The sequence below is a fragment of the Prionailurus viverrinus genome, chromosome B4 (genome assembly GCF_022837055.1).
Source record: "Prionailurus viverrinus isolate Anna chromosome B4, UM_Priviv_1.0, whole genome shotgun sequence".
In the NCBI taxonomy this organism is placed as follows: domain Eukaryota; kingdom Metazoa; phylum Chordata; class Mammalia; order Carnivora; family Felidae; genus Prionailurus; species Prionailurus viverrinus.
Window position 1 is genome coordinate 87,441,391 of NC_062567.1, and position 23,027 is coordinate 87,464,417.

The 23,027-nt window shown below is 42.0% G+C and overlaps 2 protein-coding genes across 4 annotated transcripts in view; one reads left to right on the forward strand and one right to left on the reverse strand.

Moving 5' to 3' along the window:
• Positions 1–7,489, forward strand: part of TBC1D30 (TBC1 domain family member 30) — a 224,228-nt gene extending 216,739 nt beyond the window's left edge. The window contains exon 15 of the mRNA XM_047866388.1: positions 7,444–7,489. The gene's annotated coding sequence lies outside the window, so the exon portion shown is untranslated. The remainder of the gene's footprint in view (positions 1–7,443) is intronic.
• A 1,991-nt stretch (positions 7,490–9,480) lies between these two features.
• The window catches only part of WIF1 (WNT inhibitory factor 1), a 124,595-nt gene continuing 111,048 nt past the window's right edge, over positions 9,481–23,027 (reverse strand). For all 3 annotated transcript variants that reach the window (XM_047866394.1, XM_047866395.1, XM_047866393.1), the window contains 4 exons: positions 20,029–20,124; positions 14,044–14,139; positions 12,947–13,042; positions 9,481–10,365 (listed from right to left, as the gene is read on the reverse strand). In XM_047866394.1, coding sequence (XP_047722350.1) covers positions 10,244–10,365; positions 12,947–13,042; positions 14,044–14,139; positions 20,029–20,124 — 410 coding nt within the window. In that variant the 3' untranslated portion in view covers positions 9,481–10,243. The remainder of the gene's footprint in view (positions 10,366–12,946; positions 13,043–14,043; positions 14,140–20,028; positions 20,125–23,027) is intronic.

The window sequence follows — 23,027 nt, forward strand, 5'->3', positions numbered from 1 at the left end:
TCAGGAATGTATATAATAATAAGATAATTAGGGAGAGATTCATTTGGAGCATTTGTTAACCTTGTTTTTAAAAATTATTTATTTATTTAATACTGGCTCTGTTTAACAGTTGTTAAACTGTTCATACATTTCCAAAAATTTAACAATTAACATTCTCTCATGAGCTGGTATAAACTGACTCCAGCTTATTTAAATTAATGTACATAAAGAACTTTGAACAAAGCCTGGCACACAGCAAAGGATATATAAGTGTTACCTAGTTTCTACTGCTACTGCTATTATTTGACGAGAAAGCTCTAATAAATGCTGAAATTAGGTATTTTTTTAAATTACCCTAGAAAAGCCCTGGCACTAATGTAAAGTCCTCTCCTGTCACCAGAAATGACTAATTACTGTTAGAAGAGACCCACATTTAAGAGCATGGGCACCCAAGAACAGCACTCATTTGGTAGCAAAATGGAGGCGATGGTGGTTTTCCATCACTTTCTCAGAATGCCTGATGCATTCAAAGCACTTTGGGCTTGGGAGCCAACTGTTAGGAAGAAAGAAAAGGCCTAGAGAGGGGGATGAGGAGGGCAGCATCGAGCTCAAGATCAACATCTTAGGGATCTTGGGTAAGAACAACCAGCTATAGAGGGGCAGAGTTGAAGCTTGGGTCTCTTCATTCCAGTCTGCTGTTCTGATGCATCATGCTCCCTGTTAGTCTTTAGCCGGTAACCTTTTGTTCTCTGCCTGCCATCTCTACCTCTGATTTATTTTTTTTTTCTTTTTTTTTTTTTTTTTCAACGTTTATTTATTTTTGGGACAGAGAGAGACAGAGCATGAACGGGGGAGGGGCAGAGAGAGAGGGAGACACAGAATCGGAAACAGGCTCCAGGCTCTGAGCCATCAGCCCAGAGCCTGACGCGGGGCTCGAACTCACGGACCGCGAGATCGTGACCTGGCTGAAGTCGGACGCCCAACCGACTGCGCCACCCAGGCGCCCTCTACCTCTGATTTAAAGCTGAGCAATATTTAAGAAGCAATGTGGAGATCAAGAATTTATAAATCACTATAGACACCATCTGAAGGTAACTCACTTAGAGAAGTGCTTTAGCTAGGCAGTTCACACCAGCTCCCTAAATGTCAGATGCTACTTAAATACCTAGAAAATTAATTCATTATAATGATCCATTTATCCTTTGTTGATGAATTAATTCCAAAAGTTGTAAACGTCTATCTAAACTTTTAAAGTACTTACAATAATTAAAGTGTTTTCTAATACTTCTTTAAATTTTATTTATTTAAAAAAATTTTTTTAGTGTTTATTTATTTTTGACAGAGAGAGAGAGAGAGAGAGAGAGAGAGAGAGAGAGTATGAGTGGGCAAGGGACAGAGAGAGGGAGACACAGAATCCGAAGCAGGCTCCAGGCTCTGAGCTGTCAGCACAGAGCCTGACGTGAGGCTCGAACTCACAAACCAAGAGATCATGACCTGAACTGAAGTTAGACGCTCAACCGACTGAGCCACCCAGGCACCCCTCCTTTAAATTTTTTTAATGTTTATTTATTTTTGAGAGACAGAGTGCGAGCGGGGGAGGAGCAGAGAGAGAGGGAGGCACAGAATCCAAAGCAGGCTCCAGGCTCTGGGCTGCCAGCACAGAGCCCAATGTGGGACTCGAACCCATCAACTGCAACATCGTGACCTGAGTCAAAGTTGGATGCTTAATCGACTGAGCCACTCAGGCGCCCCTCCTAATACTCCTTTAATGTTTAAAGTTAGAATATAACATCAGCTTATTCTGGAATATGTAGGGGAAAAAGAAACAAATTATATAAAACCAACTGATTTACAAGTTAAACTGGAAGTTCTTTGTGTTGTAAGTCATAAGTTTTAGTTTTCCTTGAATTAGCTTCAAACAGAATCACATTAAAAATTCTGAAGAAAAAAACTGTGTAGTAAAGACTCAACTTCAGAGACTTTGATCTGTTCTAGGACTGTGTGCCCCAAAGTGTGCTGTGAAAAATTTTATTCCCCGGGAGATGCCTTAGGGAAAAAAAGTCCTTTGATCAAGTTAGTTTGGGGAATGCTAGAGATTAGCCCCCTCCTGGAGATGCACAATGCATCTAGTGTAGTAAAAGCTCTGAGCAGCGCTGCTCTAAAGACAACTCCCTAATGTGGTGTAACTCTTCATCTCTTAGATTATTTGGCCCCAGCATCTTGTTTCCATGTAAATCATGTTAACATCCCAGGCAATTGGTGTTCTTCAAGAACAATTTTGGAATCTCCACACTGAGGTTATCGTTAGCAATAATCAATTGCTTGTGATCTTCAGCAAACCCTAGCCTCAGTTTCTCCTTCGAACTAATAACCCCTCCCAGAGATGCTGTGAACCAAAAGTTCCACAGAAAGCTTCTCTAAAGACTTTGGAATGCCACTTCTGTATCTGGCTAAGGTTCGTCACCAGAAAGCCACCTTATTGGTTCTCCTATTGTTCCGTTACAAGTCTCCACAATGCACCTCCAGAGTGTCATCTTGGACTGGCACACATGTAGATGTGGATGCTGGATAAGGCCAGGAAGCTACAACTTGCTTCAATTTCAACCTGATGATTTGTTTCAAAGGTCATTTGTTTTTTCTTCTAAAGGTACAGCTGCTGTAAGAACTTCCTTCGGTACATGTGTAGCCACTTACGTTGAGACAAGTTGTCATGGGATAACCTGTGTTCACATGGTCATTTCAAGGGTGGCTGAAATGTGGACCCAGGATGGCCACAACCTTACGGCTCATCTTGGCTTGGTTTTCTGCTGCCTTCTCGGTCTGGGTTGGGTTTAGAAACAAGGTAGTATGTAATCCAAATAAAGAAGCCAGGGCAAAATATCCAAATGACTGAAAAGCAGAGTGGCTTTAAAACTCCAGTAGGACACTTGGAGTTTAGCTCTTGTGACACAAGCCAATAATCCATTAATCAACACGGTGCCCAATAATCCATTAATCAACATGGATTAGGGGCCCACGATTGGCTTTGCTTCTGCTCCTTCCCAGAGACTTTGAGGCTTAAATGCAAACGCAGAGCAAATATTCATCTTTACAAAGTAAAAAATAATTACAAATTAGCTTTGGGTGTTTCCTTGAAGTGAGGCAAGACTAATTTGGGCTTTGCAGGACATTTGTCTTTGGGGTTTCTGGAGAGTGTCATAAGGCTCTTCATTGAATCAAGCTTCCATGGGTGGAGATGAACTTCATTTCTAAAACAAAGCTTTAGATCCCAATTCCAGCAAGGTTTCTGCCTTTCTGTCTTCTAATAAAGAACAGCAGTTATAAGTTGGAAAACCCCAAAATTATCTTTTTGGTTAAAAAAATTGTTCATAAAATTCTGAAAAATATCTTTCCCTTGTGACCTTTAATTGAAAGCTACAAATTCTTTCTTAAGCAGGAACTGAGGTTCAAAGAACTTCACTAGATTGACATATAAAGCAATAAATTTTGTCCTCTTAACTTGCCCCATACTTTCTTCCCCATTTTTGTGTTTGCAGTGTTAACACAGGAACAATTCAGTACATGGTCCCTGACTTAACTGGTTCCATGGCGAATGAATCTTCCATTCTCAAGGCTTGGGTTCTGAAGTTGAGAGTGGGACAGGCACAGAAGAGCTTATCTGGCCAGTGCCTGAGGACAGGCAGATGTTTTGCATTTTCTCTAAACTTCCTTGTCCATGGACCTAGGAACTTGCTCCTCGACAGGGCCAGTTGCATGAATGTGTGAACGGTGCCGCTGTACAGGCTCTGCATGGAGAAAGACCCCAGGCTTAATGCCCTGAGGTCACCATGTTGATATTCTTCATGCTTTTTTGAAAAATTTATTTATTTTGAGAGAGAGAGAGAAAGAGAGAACAAGCACAGGAGGGGCAGAGGGAGAAAGAAAGAATCCCAAGCAGGCCCTACGCCTAGCCTGAGCCAAAATCAAGAGTTGGACGCTTAACCAACTGAGCCACCCAGGTGCCCACTTAATGCTTTTTGAACAAGGGGTCCCACATTTTTATTTTGCTCTGGGCCCCTTTAATTATGTAGCTAGTCTCCTCTTGGATTATTGTTGACCAAGGCTCTCTGCTCTCCTCCTGCTCTTCTCTCCCACCTATGGCCCCAGACCCAGTATCAAGGCTATGCTCAGTGTCATGTTCACTGGAGCAAGAAGCTGATATTTACTTTGTGGTGAGTCAACTTTCAATGGCCCTCTTATGAATTTCATGGATTAGTTATCATCTCAGAGTGGCTTTCTCTTGGTCTGGACTTTCAAGAAATGCCAGGACATTTCAACAGTTGTGCCAGCCAAGCATGGTTAGGAAGGGAAATGTGTTATTTAGAAAAAGCCCTGCAATGCCAGGGGCGCCTAGGTGGCTCAGTCGGTTAAGCAACTGACTTCAGCTCAGGTCATGATCTCGCGGTTTGTGGGTTTGTGCCCCACATTGGGCTCTGTGCTGACAGCTCAGAGCCTGGAGCCTGTTTCAGATTCTGTGTCCCCACCCTCTCTCTGCCCCTCCCCTGCTCATGCTCTGTCTCTCTCTCTCTCTCAAAAATAAACATAAAAGAAAAAAGAAAAAGCCCTGCAATGCCAAAGCTTAATAAAAATTATTTTTCATTTGTAATCTCTATATTCTTATTAACAATAAACCAATAAATAGGTGCAAAATCAATTTACAATTGGAGTTTTATATTTGAATTTTAAAAAGTCTTACTGAACACCTGAATACTTTGTTTTATGATGTCAGTTTCCTGTATATTGTTTCTATTTTTTTTTATGTTGAGCCATATGGAGGACATTTATTCAGTATGCTTATTAAACTTTTATATTTGCACCACTTGCATAAACTGCCTAAAAATTATGACGACAAAATTCCTGTCTTTGGAGTCCTTTGTTTTCTTTTCTTTCTTTCTTTTTTCTTTTTCTTTTTTTGCCCCAAGAAATTCTTCTGAAAGTCATTGTTTCCCATTTAACGAATTTATTTATTTTTTAAAGGTTATTTTATTTATTTTGAGAGAGAAAGAGAGAGCATGAGCAAGGGAGGAGCAGAGAGAGAGAGAGAAAGAGAGAGAGAGAGAGAGAGAGAGAGAGAGAGAGAGAGAGAGAAAATCCTAAGCAGACTCCATGCCGTCAGCACAGAGCCCAATGCAGGGCTTCAACCCATGAACCATCAGATCATGACCTGGTCCGAAGCCATGAGTTGGAGACTTATTCAACTGAGCCACCCAGACATTCTGCTCATTTAACTAACTTAAAATTTTCTCACCTCATATTTCCTTATCCCCCCTTATTTTGGTAGAAATGCTTTTCTTGAACTGTACTAATTGTGATGATATGTGCCTTCTTGAAGAGCGTGGAAAGAATAGTCCTATCTGTTATTGCTCTGTCTATATGACTGAGAACATTGTGTCATATGTGACCTTCGGACGTCTTTAGGAGAACCCACGGGAGACATTGCTGTCCACTTGCAATCAGGGCTGGTGGAAGGGCTGGCTCGACTGGGGTGATGCCTAGCACAGCGAGCTAATATCGTGCCACAAGGATCACCGGACAGGGAATGGGATGAGGACAACAATCTAGTTACCAAAACTTTTAGGAGGAGTACTGTACACAATTGAAGGGAATATTTTGAGAAGCCACGTGGGGAGGTGCTAAGAATTTCAAGGAGCATGATCAATGTGCTCCATGAACTTCCCTCTGAGCATCTTGGCTGGATTTTGCTGGAGAGCTTCTGTTTGCTGGGTGGGGCATGGCATTTTAGGACTGGAGACAAATAGCCTAGGATACTGGATGAGAAGCTGAACCCTGTCAGCAACCCTCCCCACCCCCTTTTAAACCTCTTTAAGCAGCTCCTCTGTAAATATACGTGGAAGAGATATTTGAAAGGCTATTCGCTTGAAGGGACGCCAAAGCAGCTTTCCTGCAGACCTACTTACCTTGAGCCAGCCCTAATGTAAGTGCCTTATATAGTTTAACTTCTCCTGAGCAACTAGTTTTTGTGTTTGTGGTCTTTGGGACTCGTAACCAGCCCTGATTTCCTCTTTGAGGTGGCTGGAACAGGGCTTGGAGCAACACGTGTGGTCTACCTCTCACAAGTGTGTGCGTGCCCCCGTATACCTTTTGTCCTAACCTCATTCCTGGGCCCGTTTTATTGTTTAACCTTTATTTCTTCCTGCCTAATTTTTCCTACTTATTTTATCTTGCCAAACAGCATACATCTTCTCAGACTGCCTTGACTCCTTACTATTTTTTTTTTTTAATTTTTTTTTTCAACGTTTATTTATTTTTGGGACAGAGAGAGACAGAGCATGAACAGGGGAGGGACAGAGAGAGAGGGAGACACAGAATCGGAAACAGGCTCCAGGCTCTGAGCCATCAGCCCAGAGCCTGACGCGGGGCTCGAACTCACGGACCGCGAGATCGTGACCTGGCTGAAGTCGGACGCTTAACCGACTGCGCCACCCAGGCGCCCCGACTCCTTACTATTTTAACCTTAAAATTATTGTTTAGAAGTGTTTTACATAAATAATTCTCCTCCTCTTTCCCTTCCTCCTCTTTCTTCTTCCTCTCCCTTCCCCTCTTTTGTGGTTACTTCGTAAGAGTAACAGCAATTATTTTGTATCCTACAATATTGTTCATTGCTTCAAGAGCTGGCCTCTATCGTTGTGATTCTACATAAACAGACAAAGTAACCATGGGGCATATTTTGGATGAAGATTCATAATACATATGGTGGGAAAGGGAGGGAGGAAGTGCTCAATTTGCCAAATAGTAAGGGCTCTACTGTTGTGTAAATAAACATGCACACAGGTAAGCAGCAAATGGTATTAACTATATAGGACCTAAAGACACAATAAAATACAAGTGAATCATACTGTACTTCACCAAATAAAGCTGTTATATATGTGTATATTAAAAATAATTCGATATATAATTAGTACCATTCACTTATAACTGATAATCAACACATTATCAGACTAACGTCCTGATCACTGTATTTCCAAATGACTACCAGTCATTTCTACCAAGATGTCCCAAACAGGCACATTAAACTCAACGTCTTCAGTACCAAAGTCAACATCTCTGGAAGCCTTCACCGATGCCTGTACTTGTTTCTCCTTGGTCATTCATATCACTGTTCAGATTCCTCTTTATAAAAAAAAAAAATGTTTATTCATTTTTGAGAGAGCGAGCATGAGTGGGGTAGGGTCAGAGCGAGAGGAAGACACAGGATATGAAATGGGCCCTGAGAAAAATTGCCTCACGGAGGCACAGAGCTCGACGTGGGGCTCGAACTCACAAACTGTAGTAAGATCATGACCTGAGCCGAAGTTGGATGCTTCATCAACTGAGCCACCCAGGAGCCCCAGATTTTCTCTTTTCTTAAACCCTACATGCAGTCGGCGACCCAGTCCCTTGCTTACGTTTGAAATCCCTCTCCAGTGCAGACTCACGAATTCTAAAGCCATTTCGGATCCAATGTGTTTTCCTCAGTGATGTCTTTGCCTGAGTTCTCCTGTGGGGGCCTGTACTCCAGAGTGCACATAAAACTGTCTTCTGGGTGAGTGGTGAAAGTATTAATATTTTTATCTCTTCCACGTTTCTGCTTTTATAATGCATGCCAGTTATATATGTAAATAAATATAAGCACAGGTAGGACTATGCGCTCAGACATTTCCAATGGAGTGTAGAGTCAAATGGTTTGGAGATGACCAACCTAGGCTATTGTGCTTTGTTACCCTGCCTTCAGTCTAACTTTTCCACCTTTCTATTACTCATTCATGAGGTAAAGGGCTTAGAATAAACTAAGTACTATTAGTGTTAGCTATTAGTACTATTTTAGTTTATTTATTTATTTTGAGAGAGACAGAGAGCACGTGTGTGTGTGTGTGTGTGTGTGTGTGCATGCGCGCGCGAGAGAGGGAGAAAGGGAATCCCAAGTAGACCCTGTGCTGTCAGTGGGAAACCCAGCACAGGTCTCAATCTCACAAACTGTGAGATCATGACCTGATCCAAAATCAAGAGTCGGATGCTTAACTGACTGAGCCACCCAGGTGCCCCTAGCTCTTAGTACTATTATCGTATCCCCAAACTTAACTTTCTGTCGCCATCTTGGATCCTCATCATCAAGCATCTGGATTTTTACTTCAAAGTCTTAAATCAGTTGGTTCTCATATTCAGATCCCCACGGTTAGCTCCCTGGGTCCTGACTGGCTTTGCCAAGTATGTGTGAGCAGAAGCTGGCACACCGGGCCCTGGCTAGTTAGAGGAGAAAGATTGCTGTGGTCTAGGACCACAACGAGATGTGTTCAGTCTGCTTCCAGACTCTCCCTTGATCACTTCCCATAACACGTCATGCCCCTAAACCGCACAAATCGTTATGCCACTGCCCAGGAAAAGAAAACGTGTAGGCTTCAGATTTTCTATAAAATAGAGTCCACATTCCCCTGGAAGGATGAAGAGAATAAAATATGTTGGAAAGCACCTACTTAGGATTTGTGGAGTTTCGTGTTCTACTGTACTTGCTGAGAAAAGGGAAGGAGGAGGAATAGTCTAGTGTTCGTTAAGGCTTCGAAGTCAGGTGACATGAATTCAAACGTGCCCCTCTCCAGGGGCGCCTGGGTGGCTCAGGCAGTTGAGCGTCTGACTTCCGCTCACGTCATGATCTTGCAGTTTGTGAGTTCGAGCCCCGCGTCGGGCTCTGTGCTGACAGCTCGGAGCGTGGAGCCTGCTTCCGATTCTGTGTCTCCCCCTCTCTCTGCCCCTCCCCTGCTCATGCTCTGTCTCTGTCTCTCAATAGTAAATGTTAAAAAAAATTAAAAACAAAAAACAAAAAACAAACGTGACCCTCTCAAGTGTGATCTTGGGTAAACTGCTTCATATCTCCCTACCTCAGTTTTCTTATCTGTAGAAGGGCATAATGATACCTGCCTCACAGGATTGTAAGATAACACATACAGTGTCCTTGGGAACCAGTAAGGTTTGAATAAATGGTAGCACTTGTCGTTTGCAACATCCTGACACGTTTAGAAAGTCTTAGAAAGTCTCCTACTGAAGGGAAATTTAACACATTCTAGTTAGAGAAGACCTCTTGAAAGAAATGTCAACTGGGGGTGGGAGGGAGGGGAGGGTGGGTGATGGGAATCGAGGAGGCCACCTTTTCGGATGAGCACTGGGTGTTGCATGGAAACCAATTTGACAATAAATTTCATATATCGAAAAAAAAAAAGAAAGAAATGTCAACTACACGGGAGCTGACATACACAGGAAGGTCGCAGGCAGTGCCCAAGGTGTAACGCGGTGTGGCTAGAGCCAAGGCAGAGAGCTGGGAGGGAGGGGCGCGCCTGGGGAGCAGGGCAGGGTCAGAGATGCGAACATCTTCTCTTTTTCATGATAACTACAGAGTGTTCACTACCACTCACTGCAACCAACTTTATTTCCGCAAGATAGCACGTGCAAAGACCACTCCATACAACCCTCTGAAAACTAAAGCAGCACCTTTATTTTATACAAACAGTATAAAATGTTTATTACGTAAGAGCTGTGTTTTGTTTACAATATATTATATTGCTTCAAGCCAATGCCAAAAGTCCATACATTATATTCCCTATTTTATTGTGTTTACATATATTATATTGTTAAATGCCACTGCCACAGTGTTCTTTCTTCTCTTTCTTTCGTTCTTTCTTTCTTTCTTTCTTTCTTTCTTTCTTTCTAGTGAATTCTCTGGAATCATGGTAAGGTCAAAATATATTGTGTTGAGAGTTTACAAACAAGGGGGATTTTCAAAATGTGACAAATGTCTAAATACCTGACAAGAACACTAGAAATGTGGTAACTTCAACACAATTAAGTGCTTCATCCAAACGCTGTGATTTATGCCTTTTTGTTCCACGTATCTTCTTCAGTGTTCCCCAGCCCCTTGACACCGTGAATGCATTGCAATTTTGGAAGTAATTTGCCAGCTACACAACTGAAAAGACACAGTTTTAACCTGATCCACTGACATAACATCAAATCTGTCCCAAAACACTGAAACAAGAAAATCTATGCCATCACTCTACAGACGTACTTAGAAAACTTAAAAGGAAGAGTAAATATCAGCTCAGTGATTTATAATGAAGCTAATAAAATTCAGGCCAGTTTTCTTAACTGTAATGAACATTATTTGAACATTCAACACATGAAAGGTTAACAAAGGCTATGAACTTGGTGTAACTTAAAACGTTTCAGATGTCCGAGTTCACCAGATGTAATTGGATTCAGGTGGATCCTGCCTCCCCTCGGCCTTTTTAAGTGAAGGCGTGTGCTGCCTGAGCCGGGCGCCTGCTGGCCTCAGGGCATGCATGAGGCTGGCTCCGTACCCTGTAAAATTATTCACAGCTTAAAAGAAAAGAAACTACAAAAACGGGCTCTTCAGATTCATTATTAACCATTCAAATGAAATCCATTTTCCCTTTTCATCCCAGAGTGAAAGACCACAGTCACCACAAAAAGCCACCTGAATGAAGAGATGTTACAGGTTCAGGGTCTCTGTTAAAAAAGAAACCCATTTTAGGAACCATCCAATCTGGCTTCCATTGAAGCTCTGATTCACTATGTGTTTTGGCCATGCAGAAACTCTTGATCAAAGTTTGGATGAATGTGACTGAATGATTTTCTCCACCCAAGGGCTGGTAGGGATTTAGCACTGAGGTCCCCAAAGCAGGGATGCTTCTGCAGAGGATTTGATTATTTTCACCGCATTGCAAAACCAGCCTCGATTAAATTGATCCAGAACACCCCCACTGTTCGTATCAATCACACAATCAAGTGTGGCTATTGCCCTTACATAAAATAGGATTTGGGTAAGAAGTAAGGGCTTCTATGATACATTTTAGAGAAGGGTTACGGTTTGAACTGACTCCTTATCAATGGGGATTTGTCAGTTTCAGTCAAGGTGGGCATCTGTGCATTTCCAGCTCACTTGTAAGTGAACTGTAACACCGAGTAACATAGCTTCGGGCCTCCCTTCCTCCTGGTTGTGAACCTCTGGAGGTGCCTGGGGCACTGACTCATTTCTACTGATTTTCTAAAACGGATCCAAGACAGCAATCACATTTTAAAAATCTCCCACCATCTTCCTGGGCATTAGAGTCGAGTTTGGCATTCCGTTTGTTCCCTGTGGTTTTTAAATGCAAGCATGCCATTAAATAACTACTGAGAACAGAATACTTTGTTCCTGAATGTGTTTCTTTGAATTGTCAGTATGTAGGCTAGTAGCTCATGGAGCAGCCAGAACATGAGCCAACAACGCACTGGAGTAAATCCCTGCCCTGCTGCTCTCCCCGCCACCCATGAAGCCCGAACCTCCCTGCTGGCAGGGGGCGAGCCTCAGCCGGGAAGTCTGTCTCCAGTGTCCTCCTCCCCAATAACATGTCTGGGTGCCCAGGACCTCCCAAAGTGTCACCTCGCTGGGAATCTGTTCCCAGCAGAACTCTGTGCCTCAGAGCTTCCTAGTCACCACCCCCTGGTCAAAATAAACCTCATTCTTCCAGCCCAGTTCTCTAAGCTAATGTACCAAATGGCTGGGTGGCCTCTCCCAGAAAACACATTTGCATCTTAGTCAAGCACCAGGGCATCTTCTTGATGCAATGCCTTGATCTGAGGGAGCCACGTAGTCGATGACAAAATGACAACACTCTCAGCACCGGGTCAATGAATGAGGATGTCTGGGGCTGGCAGACCTGTGAGAATTGCTCACCAATGCCACCTGAGGCCTCCTAACTTGCCTTCTTTCTGGAGGAGTGATGGGTGTATCAGCAGGAACGGGGCCCCTCTACTCTCTGGCCATCACTCTTGGTCACCAAGCCCCAAATGTGGGGTCTCAGAAGATCTTTGTAACTGAGGCCTGGGAGGTACAGTGTGTGACCTCGGCTCATCCCTAGGCCCGAGGACGTCTTGAAAGCTACTTTGATTTGGGGACAAACCTTAGGGTTTGTATCCCGAGTTAAGGGCCCCTTAAAGGATTTTGTTTACTCTTTCCCAAAAGGTCTCCAGAAATGGTTAGTTTTCTACAGGTCTCTTTTCGTTCAAAAAAGCCTTACCCCAAGTATGTCCCAGCATGGATACCATTCAACCATTACCACCTGGGGAAAGGACTATTTTCCGGAGAAGCTGCAAGTCTTGTTAAGCTCTGCCCATCTGAAGCCAATTCAATCTACCATACAGTCAACTCAGTGAGTGAAAAAGGCTCAAATCAATGGCTTAGTGTAACCTCGACTAGACACAAACCCACCTTAAACAAACAAACAAACAAACAAACATGTATACCTGCAGGTAGATGTATTAGATATACATCATAATAATATAATGTGAACATTATAAAATATGCACAAAAATCAGAGGCTTTGGATTGAGATGTATACATATACTTACATATAACATGCTTAGATATTTTCCCTCAGCCTAGCTGATCATTTCTGTACTCATGGGCTACATGCACCACCCTCTGGGCACCATGGATCTAGGAAAACATCTGAGGTGGAAATGATCTGTTCAATTTGTGCCCATTAGTTTGGAGACCCGATATGACAGGCCCAATGTGGGCTTCTGCTATTGAAGGATGTGGTATGACCGAAGCCTTCCTTCCCTCCGAGGAAAAGTGGACAGCGGGCCCACGCTTAGGAGACTGAGTTCCAACCGCCAGATGGATGGCAGCCACGTTGTTTATTTTGTTCACTTGCTAACTGTCCCTCCCACTAGAACCTGGGCTCCGCCAGGCAGGGCATTGTCTCTCTGTTCACTGGCATCTCTCTGATGCCTGGATTCCTGCTTCCAACAGGGAAGATATCAATCAAAATGAAATAGTTGAATTTAGCCCATTTCATTTTGTGTCTAAAATGGGCCAGTGGCTTATTATCTATACAGCTAGTTCAGAAGCCTTCTTCAGAAGGCTCCCACTCACTTTTATTGCAGTGTCTTCCGTGCCAGCCTTCTTGACACTGACATTTGTTGGGTTCATGGCAAGTTCCATGTGTACCGCAGCCAGGCTCACAGACAGCTAGAATCAGAGGAGACAAAAAAGAGCGTTTCCTGAGCTTTCGTTATTCCACAGAATCACACAGCTGCTTTTCTTGCAGTTCTTTTTTTTTTTAATTTTTAAATTTATTTTTGAGAGAAAGAGAGAGAGAAAAAAAAAAAAAGAGAGCACTTGCAAGGGAGGGGCAGAGGGAGAGAGGGGAGGGAGACGCAGAATCTGAAGCAGGCTCCCGGCTCCAAGCTGTCAGCCCAGAGCCTGATGTGGGGCTAGAACCCATGAGCCGGGAGATCGCGACCTGAGATCCCACTTAACTGACTGAGCCACCCAGGCACTCCTCTTGTAGTTCTTTAGAATGTGTTAGTTTGGGTTTCATCCCTGTTGCTTTTTATTTTCCCTAAGCCAATCTCCAGCTCTAAGTCAGTCTGGGACTTTTTGAAACAGTCCTGAAGCGCCTGTGTGTCTCAGTTGAACCTTTGATTCTTGATTTTGGCTCGGGTCATGATCTCACGGTCATGGGATTGAGCCCCGTGTCAGGGTCCGTACTGAGCGTGGAGCCTAAGATTCTCTCTCTCTCTCTCTGCCCAGACTCACACATGCATGCTCTCTCTCTCTCTCCCTCCCTCCCTCTCTCTGTCTCTCTCAAATAAATAAATAAATAAATAAATAAATAAATAAATAAAATTAAGTCCCGACAGAGATCTTAAACTAATCTTGATGCTTCTCATTCACAAAAGATGCTCAGTAGGACCTTGAAACTGCTGGAGTGGAAGTTTATTTTCCTTAAGAAAACTCCAAATAGTTAAAAAGTTCAGTTGCTTGTGTGTGAATATGTCTGGTTTTTGTTGTTGTTGTTGTTTTTTTTACATGCATGGATTTCATACAGTGTTTTTCTTCTAGGTAAAGGGACCATATATGTCCGTAAAGAGAGGTTAATCGTAATGCCGAGGCAACATGCGGTGGTTGAAGAAGTAATGTAGGAAGAGCTACCCCAAGCCAGGCTGATTCTGTGTATGGGTACTTACGCTTTGAACAGAGGTCTCCTTGGTAACCTTTGGAGCACTTACATTTGCTTTTACCAATGCATTTACCTCCATTTCGGCAGGGTTGCGGGCATTTGCCTGAAAGAAGAGAAGGATGCGAACAGGCAAGGAACTCAGTGCTCCGTTCAGAGGTCATCACATTTTACAAAGGAAGGGCAGGGCTTTGAGAAGATAACTGCTTTTTAAATGGCAGCGATTCCCACTTGTTTCCGACCTACTCTGGCTTTGAGACCGTTTGAGTTTCATTCTTTGGGACAAACAGGCTAGTGTTATTACTTAGGATTTCTAACTTAGATCTTCGACGGTAAATGTGTTGCCCACACATTTATATTTCTATAAATGTATTGATATTACTTGCTTATTACGGAATAAACTTCTGATTCATAAACACTTGTAATTTAAGATAAAGTAAAAGTTAAGATATGAATTAACCTCTAAATGATCTTTCCTCGGAGCTCAGACTTTGAATGTCGCTCTTTCCGCAAGCAGGCCTGCACCTGTACCTGACAGGATCTTTCTCCGCCTAGGATTCCCCAGAGAGCAGGGCTGGCTTGCAGGCAGAGAGTGTCTTTGGTGAAGTAACCCTAGGAAACCGGGATTGGGGGACAGGGAGAATGAAAATTGGAAGGAGGGAAAGCCAACACAAAAGTATATTTGCAGGGTGGCCATCACCGTGGCTCTATCCTGGACCAGGCTCCATCCTGCTGGGTCCTTCTGAGGAGCCGTGGAGACTGTACCCTCAAGTCACTTTTAAGAAGGGAGAGGGGAGCATTTCTTCATTGTCTCCCACTGGCCGAGGGTCACCTGATGGGATAGCTTCCTCACACTTCCAATGTGTCACTATGTGAGTGCACACTGATTTTTTAAAACTCAGAGGAGTCTCTGGGTAGAAAGCAGGAGAAGTGTGGAGCAGCTAAGACAGGATGCAACCTGAGGCACCTGGGTGGCTCAGTCGGTTAAGCGGCCGACTCTTGATTTTGGCTCAGGTCAGATCTCGAGGTTTGTGAGTTGGAGCCCCACGTTGGGCTCCTCACTGACAGCATGGAGACCGCTTGGGATTCTCTCTCCCTCTCTCTGCCCCTCCCCTGCTCTCTCTCTCAAAATAAACAAAATAAACTTAAAAAAAAGAAGAGGTGCAATCAGGTTATGCCTGTGCAAAACAGGTTGCCATAGCAGTAACTGGAGTAAGAGGCTGGCTGAGAACGATATGAGATAGGGCACCAAAGGGGCCCAATACCACACCTGTGCATTTTTCTGGAATGTCTTAGATCCTAATGCTACATCACTCTTTCTTTGATCTTAGGACCAAACGAGAATTGCTAATGTGTTCACAGCTCTTTAGATACAGGATTTTAGAGCTGGGATAGGGCCTTAGATGTAAAAATTACATAATGATTGTCTTCTTTCTTACTCCAGAAGCTATTTATTCTCCCTCTGCAATCTAGAATTTGCCATCCTAAGGCTGAATGTTTTGAAGAAGTAGAAGCAAAAGGATTGCTCACCCGGAGCTGACTGGCGTAATGATGTTCCAAAGAGAGAAAACAGCCATTAGATTGTGGTACTGGAGGAGTTTGGATTTTGTTTTAATTGTTGTTCTTTTTATTTTCTACATTTTAGCAGAATACTCATTACAAAAGCCTCAGCACATAAGGAGAAGAAATGAAACTTTTATCCTAAAACAACACACTTTTATTCTCTAAGTTGTTCTTTTTATGGCCAAATGAAGCTTTGAAGGAAGTGAGCTACAATATGATTTACTGGCAAGCGCTGTTTGAGACACATGAATTCCATGTGCAAATTATTTTGCTTCTCTTTTAACTTACCCGAAAGGACCTTCTTCATGTATAAATTGGTCAAAGCAGCATTTAGTGGAGACAATATAGACATAATATTGATATGTTAGAGTCTCTTGAAAACCTGGAATGCCATTATATCTACAGGTTTTTCTGACACAGGGATGTTCTAGAAACAGGCATTAAAATAACCTTAATCATAGAATACCACCTTTTCACTAACCATTAAAAATATAAAGGGTCCTTTTGGCTAGGTTTGTATACAAAGAATAGCATTTACCATGTGGTCAAGATCCCAACTCTTACCTAAAGGAAAAGAATACCGAATTCTGAATTTTCATTTGTATCCATGAAGCATCTGACCCCATCATATGCACAAAATTGGATAGCATGGTACTCTGTCATGCACTTGGGTTTTTCAAATAAACAAGATGTGGGGCAATAATTATGTGGCACAAAAGATAGTACTTATTATGAAATACTGGGTGAGCCCAAATTTCCTCACATTCAATGAAAGGTGAATTTGGTAGACAGGGATATCACAGAGAATGAGTGGCAGAGAGAGACTTTTCATTGACTCCCTGGGTATTTTTATTTTCTTGGTCAGAGGGAAGGGAGAGTCCTCAGGTTCACCACAGCCAGGAAGAAGGACATTCTCTCCTGGTTATCACACAGTAGAAATGTGACTGCAGATGGCTGTCTGAAGGCCATTCCAAATCAAATCTTATGAAGCCAAATCTTATGAATCTCACGAAGGCGTGATCGTTTTAAAATTCAGAATCCTGTGTCTTTAATATCGACTTCCTTTTCCTGAAAGTATTTTTGCAAGAGATTCTATCCATTAGACAGTGGGGAAAGTGAGTCAACTTGAAAGATGACACCACATTTTTACCTAAAACAGACTAAGCATTGCCTGAAGACAAACAGATTTGACTGTTTAATCAGCGTTCTTATTATAACTAGTGGATGAGACCAGTGAGAACAATGAGCTAGGGACTGACAAAATAAGGACATTAAACTTCCTCTGCCCATCAGATTGCAGGATAATTTAAAACTGGAGCTCTGCTTCACATAGAAAACAGATTAAAATGGTTTATGATAAGTGTCAACAACTATCATCACTGGGTCTTAGGATTATGGGTGATTTTGAATTGTTTTATTCAGTATTCTAAATTTTTTATAAGGAAAATTTTATACAGAGGATTTTTATGATAATAAGAACCCATTAAGTTACTTTAAAAACCATTTATAATACAGGATAAATAATTCATGTAAACTTAAAAAAAATTTTTTTTTAACGTATATTTATTTTTGAGACAGAGAGAGACAGAGCATGAACAGGGGAGGGGCAGAGAGAGAGGGAGACACAGAATCTGAAATGGGCTCCAGGCTCTGAGCTGTCAGCACAGAGCCTGACGCGGGGCTCGAACCCACGGACCGTGAGATCATGACCTGAGCGGAAGTCGGACGCTTAACCGACTGCACCACCCAGGCGCCCCTAAACTTTTTACCTGAAAGTTCACTGAAGATTCTTGGGATATCTATGAACCTTAAATAACAAGATAAACCAAATGTATACTATGTACATCCAGATATTTCTAACTATGATGTTATTAGTTAATTGGCAAGAGTATCTCAAATTAAGTCAAAGTGAAGTTTGAGACGATATCGGTCCTGACAGAGGTCAGGGGAAACGAAAATGTAAGTTACATCAGAATAGTGTATGTGTAGGGGCGCCTGGGTGGCTCAGTCGGTTAAGCGTCCGACTTCAGCTCAGGTCACGATCTCGCGATCTCGCGGTCCGTGAGTTCGAGCCCCGCATCGGGCTCTGGGCGGATGGCTCAGAGCCTGGAGCCTGCTTCTGATTCTGTGTCTCCCTCTCTCTCTGCTCCTCCCCCGTTCATGCTCTGTCTCTCTCTCTGTCTCAAAAATAAATAAACGTTAAAAAAAATTTAAAAAAGAATAGTGTGTGTGTGTGTGTGTGTGTATACAAACACACATATACATATATACATACACAGACATATATATGTAATGGAATACTGTTCAGCAATCAAAAGGAAGTAATGATACATGCCACAACATGGATGAACCTCAAAAACATCATGCTAAGTGAAAGAAGTTGGCCATAAAAGGACATATATTGTGTGATTCTATTATATGAAATGTCCAGAATAGGAAAATCTTAAGAGACAGAAAGTAGACTGGTAGCTTCCAGTATCTTGGGGAAAGGGAAATAGGGAGTCACTCCTCATGGGTACTGGGTTTCTTCTGTGGGTGATGACATATTCTAGAATGAGACAGAAGCGATGCTGTACAATTTCATGAATATACTGAATTGCATATTTTTAAATGGTGGATTTTATGGTATGTGAATTATACCTCAATTTAAAAATAAGAATTCATAATTCAACTCTTTGTCTCTACTATACTAGAGGCACTTATCAAGTCAAGACCTATTTCCATATTTTCTTGGTTCTTATAATAGAAACAGGACACTTCCTAGAAGGGTTTGAGCATAACTTGTGATAGGGATAATCAGGAGCTTTCAAAGGCCTACATTTCAGGTGCAGTTGCGTGGCGGGGGGGGGGGGGGGGGGGGACAAATAGAAATCATTGTCTCTGCTAATGGAAAGGTCGTAAACCCAAGAGCATGAAAGGGTATTTACATAAGGAGAAATGAGCCCATGAACAAAGATTCCTAAATATGATCTAACTAAGTATGTGGAGTCTGAGAGCAAGTATGGAAAAAGAAATTTGAGGGGAGTTAGTTCAGAGATATCTTTATCAGGGCAGGGTAATTAATAAGAACAGAAACCACATCCTGACAATCCATTACATGTTCTATGGAAACTTCAGAGGTATTTCGTTTGAACTCTATAAAAAAGCGGTTACTTCATCTACTACTCACTAAAGTACAGAAACTCACAAACAAATTAGAGCTTGAAAGTCAAAATTGCAAGTCAATATTATTTAATTTTGAGCCTACTGCAACTTCAGAAACCATGGCTGTACTAACCAGCAGTATTTTACAGATATGATACAGCTGGAAATGAAAATGCCATATTCCAGAGCTTCCAGAAAATCAGGGACACGGCACCCGTAGCAGACATGCTCATGTTCCTGTTGCTCCTTCCTGAACGGAGTGCTGGTGTCATCTCTTTTCTGGATCCTAAAGCAATCTAGGGTGCCGTTGGCTCCTTTCTGAGTTTCAGAGCTTCAGTGATTTGCTGAGGGTTGCAAGGCCGGCAGGGGGCAGAGCCAGGAGGATAAGCAGTTTGATATCCTGATTCTGAAAACAATGATTATCTACCACATTCCACCCTTACATTTTTCTTCCTTTGTACTGAAGCATGACAAACACATAGTGAAGGCATAACTGCGTTGATCTAAAGTTTACAGCTCAACTATTTTTTTTTTTACATAAATAAACACTCAAGTGATACTTCATCAGTCAAGATATCGAGCATTTTTGGCAGCCTATAAAGTTCATTTCTGCCCCTGAGCACTATCCTGGTTTCTACTATCATCCATTAATTTTGCCTGTTCTTAAACTTCATAAAAATGGAATCGTGCGGTATGCACTTTTTTGTACCTCATTCCTTTACTTAACATCGATGAGATGCATTCATGTTGTGTATGCTATTAGTTTGTTCTTTTTTATTGCTGTGCACCCTTTTCCCCTTTTTCTTGAACTTGTCCTTTTCTCTTAGGTGGGATAATGGGCTCAGTCTGATTCAAGAAATGTGGCAGTGAATGGCAGGGAAGAAACTCTATGCCTGCAGGTAGATAAACACATTCACCTGTCCCAAAACTCTGGTCTACATTTCCAGGCTGAAACTATGGCTCTGCACAATGAGAAGGGGACAAACTCACTAAAAAGAAGCAATGCAACATGCCAAACAACCCAAGCCCAGATGAGACGGCATCAGACTGTTTGCTGTGAGTCATCTGAGCTAAGCTATGGCACCCTCTGCCCCCCCCCCCGAGTCCCCCACCTTTAGCCTAAGTGAATGGTGGCTAAACCTAGTGAGAAGGAACCACTGGCCTGAGCCCTTAGATAAGCTCTTCATGGTCTCTGGGCTTCAGCTTCCTCACTGATTAGATGATAGGGTTGGATGGGGTTTTGAAGCTCCCCCCAGAAAAAAAGAGAATGCAGAAGGTCAATACTCACTGATTTCACACTGTTCCCCCTCTAGTCCTGGAGGGCAAATACACTTCCCAGGGTAGAAACAGGTCCCTCCATTAAAGCAGGTAGTTGAGCAGTTTGCTATCAGAATGGATAACAGGGTATTGCATTAGACAGTGGGCTAAATCTTTAAAAAAAAAAAAAATCCAACTTCACTTAAATTTAGGTGATACTTCTGGGACATCTGCTTTTTTTTTTACATAAACACTCATGTGATACTTCATCAATCAAGATATAGAGCATGTTTTACTTATTTAATCAAGTAAGTGGCTTTGCAAATCCAAGAATTGTAACCAATCGCTGAACCATTTGCAGATTCCAACAAGTTAAGAGGAGAAAACACACATTATATATGATCCTCCCCCAGGGGCTTATATCTTGGAGAAAAAAGGCATGGTGTATAAACTTTTTAAAAAAATTATCTTTTTGATTTTCTTGTAAATATCTGTGCCCTTAAAAAAAGAAACACTATAAACTCCCCGAAGTATTTTTTAAGCTAAAAGAAGACAGAAAAAGGAGAAAACTTGCTTTGGAATAGATAAAAGGGAGACAGGCCATAAGTACTAGGATCCGGCAAAAAAGAAAGCAACTTTTTTCCTTTTCAGAATATGAATTCAGAGATTCATCTTATATAATAGGGATTTTTTTAAAAAAAATAATTAACTTTTATATCATTTGGAGGAAGGAGTCCTGGTATTCGGGAAAGGACAGCCTGTCCGTCCTCATGAGACCCTATAGGTGGGCAAGTGGCAGCACCCAGTTGGACAGATTATCGTGGGAGTCCAAGTAACTAGGTTTTCCAGGTAAAAGTCATACTGTTTGTGATTCATCCTAAACCCTCTCTTCATGTCAACGTCTGGAATTTCACTGCTCACTGGAACCTAAAATAGAGGGAAGACAGAAATGGGGACAAGGGAGAACAAGTATCCAAAAATAGACACGTTGGCTCATTCTATAAAGGACATTAAAATCAGAGCTTGGATTCTCAGCAATTCCAGTTATATGGCCAATTTGTTCTTGTCCTCTATGGAACAGGCCAAAGTGGGCTACAGATGAACAAAAGCTGAAGGAAGCTTCCAGTAGGAAAATCAGAAAGGAGATCCAAAAGTTATGTGTATGCTTTCTTTGTGGAAAAGAAGGCCAATCAGCATGTTCTGCAAATATCATGCTTCTTAGAGGATAAAGCTTTTTGTTTAAAATCATACGTATCTCCCATCTAAAGACAATGCTGTACTCGCTTTGGCAAAATCCAGCCTCCTGATGCACAAGGGAACAGCAGCATTTGGGTACAGAATTTAGGATTTAGGACAACCAGCTCTTTGGGCTTTCTCCTTGCTACTTGCTGCTAGTATTGTTAGGTTTGCGAGCGTGACTCTGTCTCCCCATTTGTCCCTGTTTCTCCTGGGGAACTAACAAGAGAAGAGAAAACATCACGATCAGGGTCTGCTTGGCCAGAGCTGACTGGGCACTATCCCTTACTAACAAATAGAATGCAATGAACCTGTGAGCTTAATTGGAAGTTATGAGATAATGACAAAGCTAGTTAAAGAATCTGGCCACTCTGTTAGTATTTGTATAATATTTTACAACCTTCTCTTGATAGTCAATGATTCTTGACTAGGAATCAGAGACACCAAGTAACTTTCACTGGGGTTGAGGGTATGCTGGGCCAGTGCTTAACTACTCATTTCCTAAAGTTTGCAACAGATGTCCCAAGAGCCAATGAAAGTTAATCTTTCATGTTTCTTCAAATACGTTGTGCAAAGGTCTAGCTCCGTGCCAGTAATTAAACTGTTTTTCAGAAGCTCTATACTCCCGCCTGGATGATAAATGCATCTTTTTGTTGAGGTAGTAAAAACCACTCTTTTTTAATATTCCCCGATCTCCAGTGAGACCAAGTGGAATTTCAACAGACTTTCCAAAAGAATAATGATAGTGATAATGATAATATAATAATAATAATAATAATAAGTACTGGAGTCTAACAAGTAGGGAAAATCTTTCATCTGAAAGGTAAAATATTACAAAATGTAAAACATATTGGAATACACATATGTTCCTTCAACAGTGACCATGCAGTGTTTGTGACTCTATAGCATCAGAAAAACACTGCAGTTAATTCTCCATTGTGCAAACTACACCAAGAACAGCCACATCTTAGTAAGCAGGCCTCCCAAATGGTGTCTTTAAACCTGTTCATACAGGAATGCTTCATCCATATCTCTGAAGGATTTGCTGTTATTTCCCAATCGTTTTGTGACAAGAGGAATTTAATTTTGAATTAGCAGAGATGCTGAGTGCTAAATTCAGACAAATAAAATAGTTTTTGTTTTTTGTTTTGTTTTGTTTTGTTTTTTTTTACTCACTAGCTGTTCTTATCATGTCATCAGCGCTTAATCTTTGTGAATACAAACTTCGACATAGTGTTAAATCCAATACTCCAGTTTGGGATCGCTTAAAAATAAAAAGCAGAGATAGTCGCACATGCTCTCTCAATTAGCTTTGGGGCTGGGGGACCAGGGGCAATGGTTTAATTCCCATTTTAGAGACGGGAAAAGTATGACCCACAGAGAGACCAAGTTATCAGCCTAGACACAGAGGTACTTGTGGAGGAGCAGGGACCCGAAACAGGTAGCCTGTGAGGCAATATGGTACAATAGAAGATGTGAGTTTGGGCCAAGAGACTGAAGCTCTGTAAACCTCGTTTTGCCCATCTGAGAACGAAATAGATAAAATGTTCCACATCTCAGGAAGCTGTTGGGTATAAAGTAAATTATTATTCTGACTCATGCTGAGGGATTCTTCCTTTAGCTTGTCCTTCTTTTGAAAAAATCTGTTTATTTCCATCCTTTTTTTTTTTTTTTTAACGTTCATTTATTTCTGAGAGAGAGAGAGTGAGTGTGAGTGGGGCGGGCTCTGCACGGACGGCACAGAGCCTGATGCGGGGCTTGAGCTCAGGAACCGTGAAATCGTGACCTGAGTGG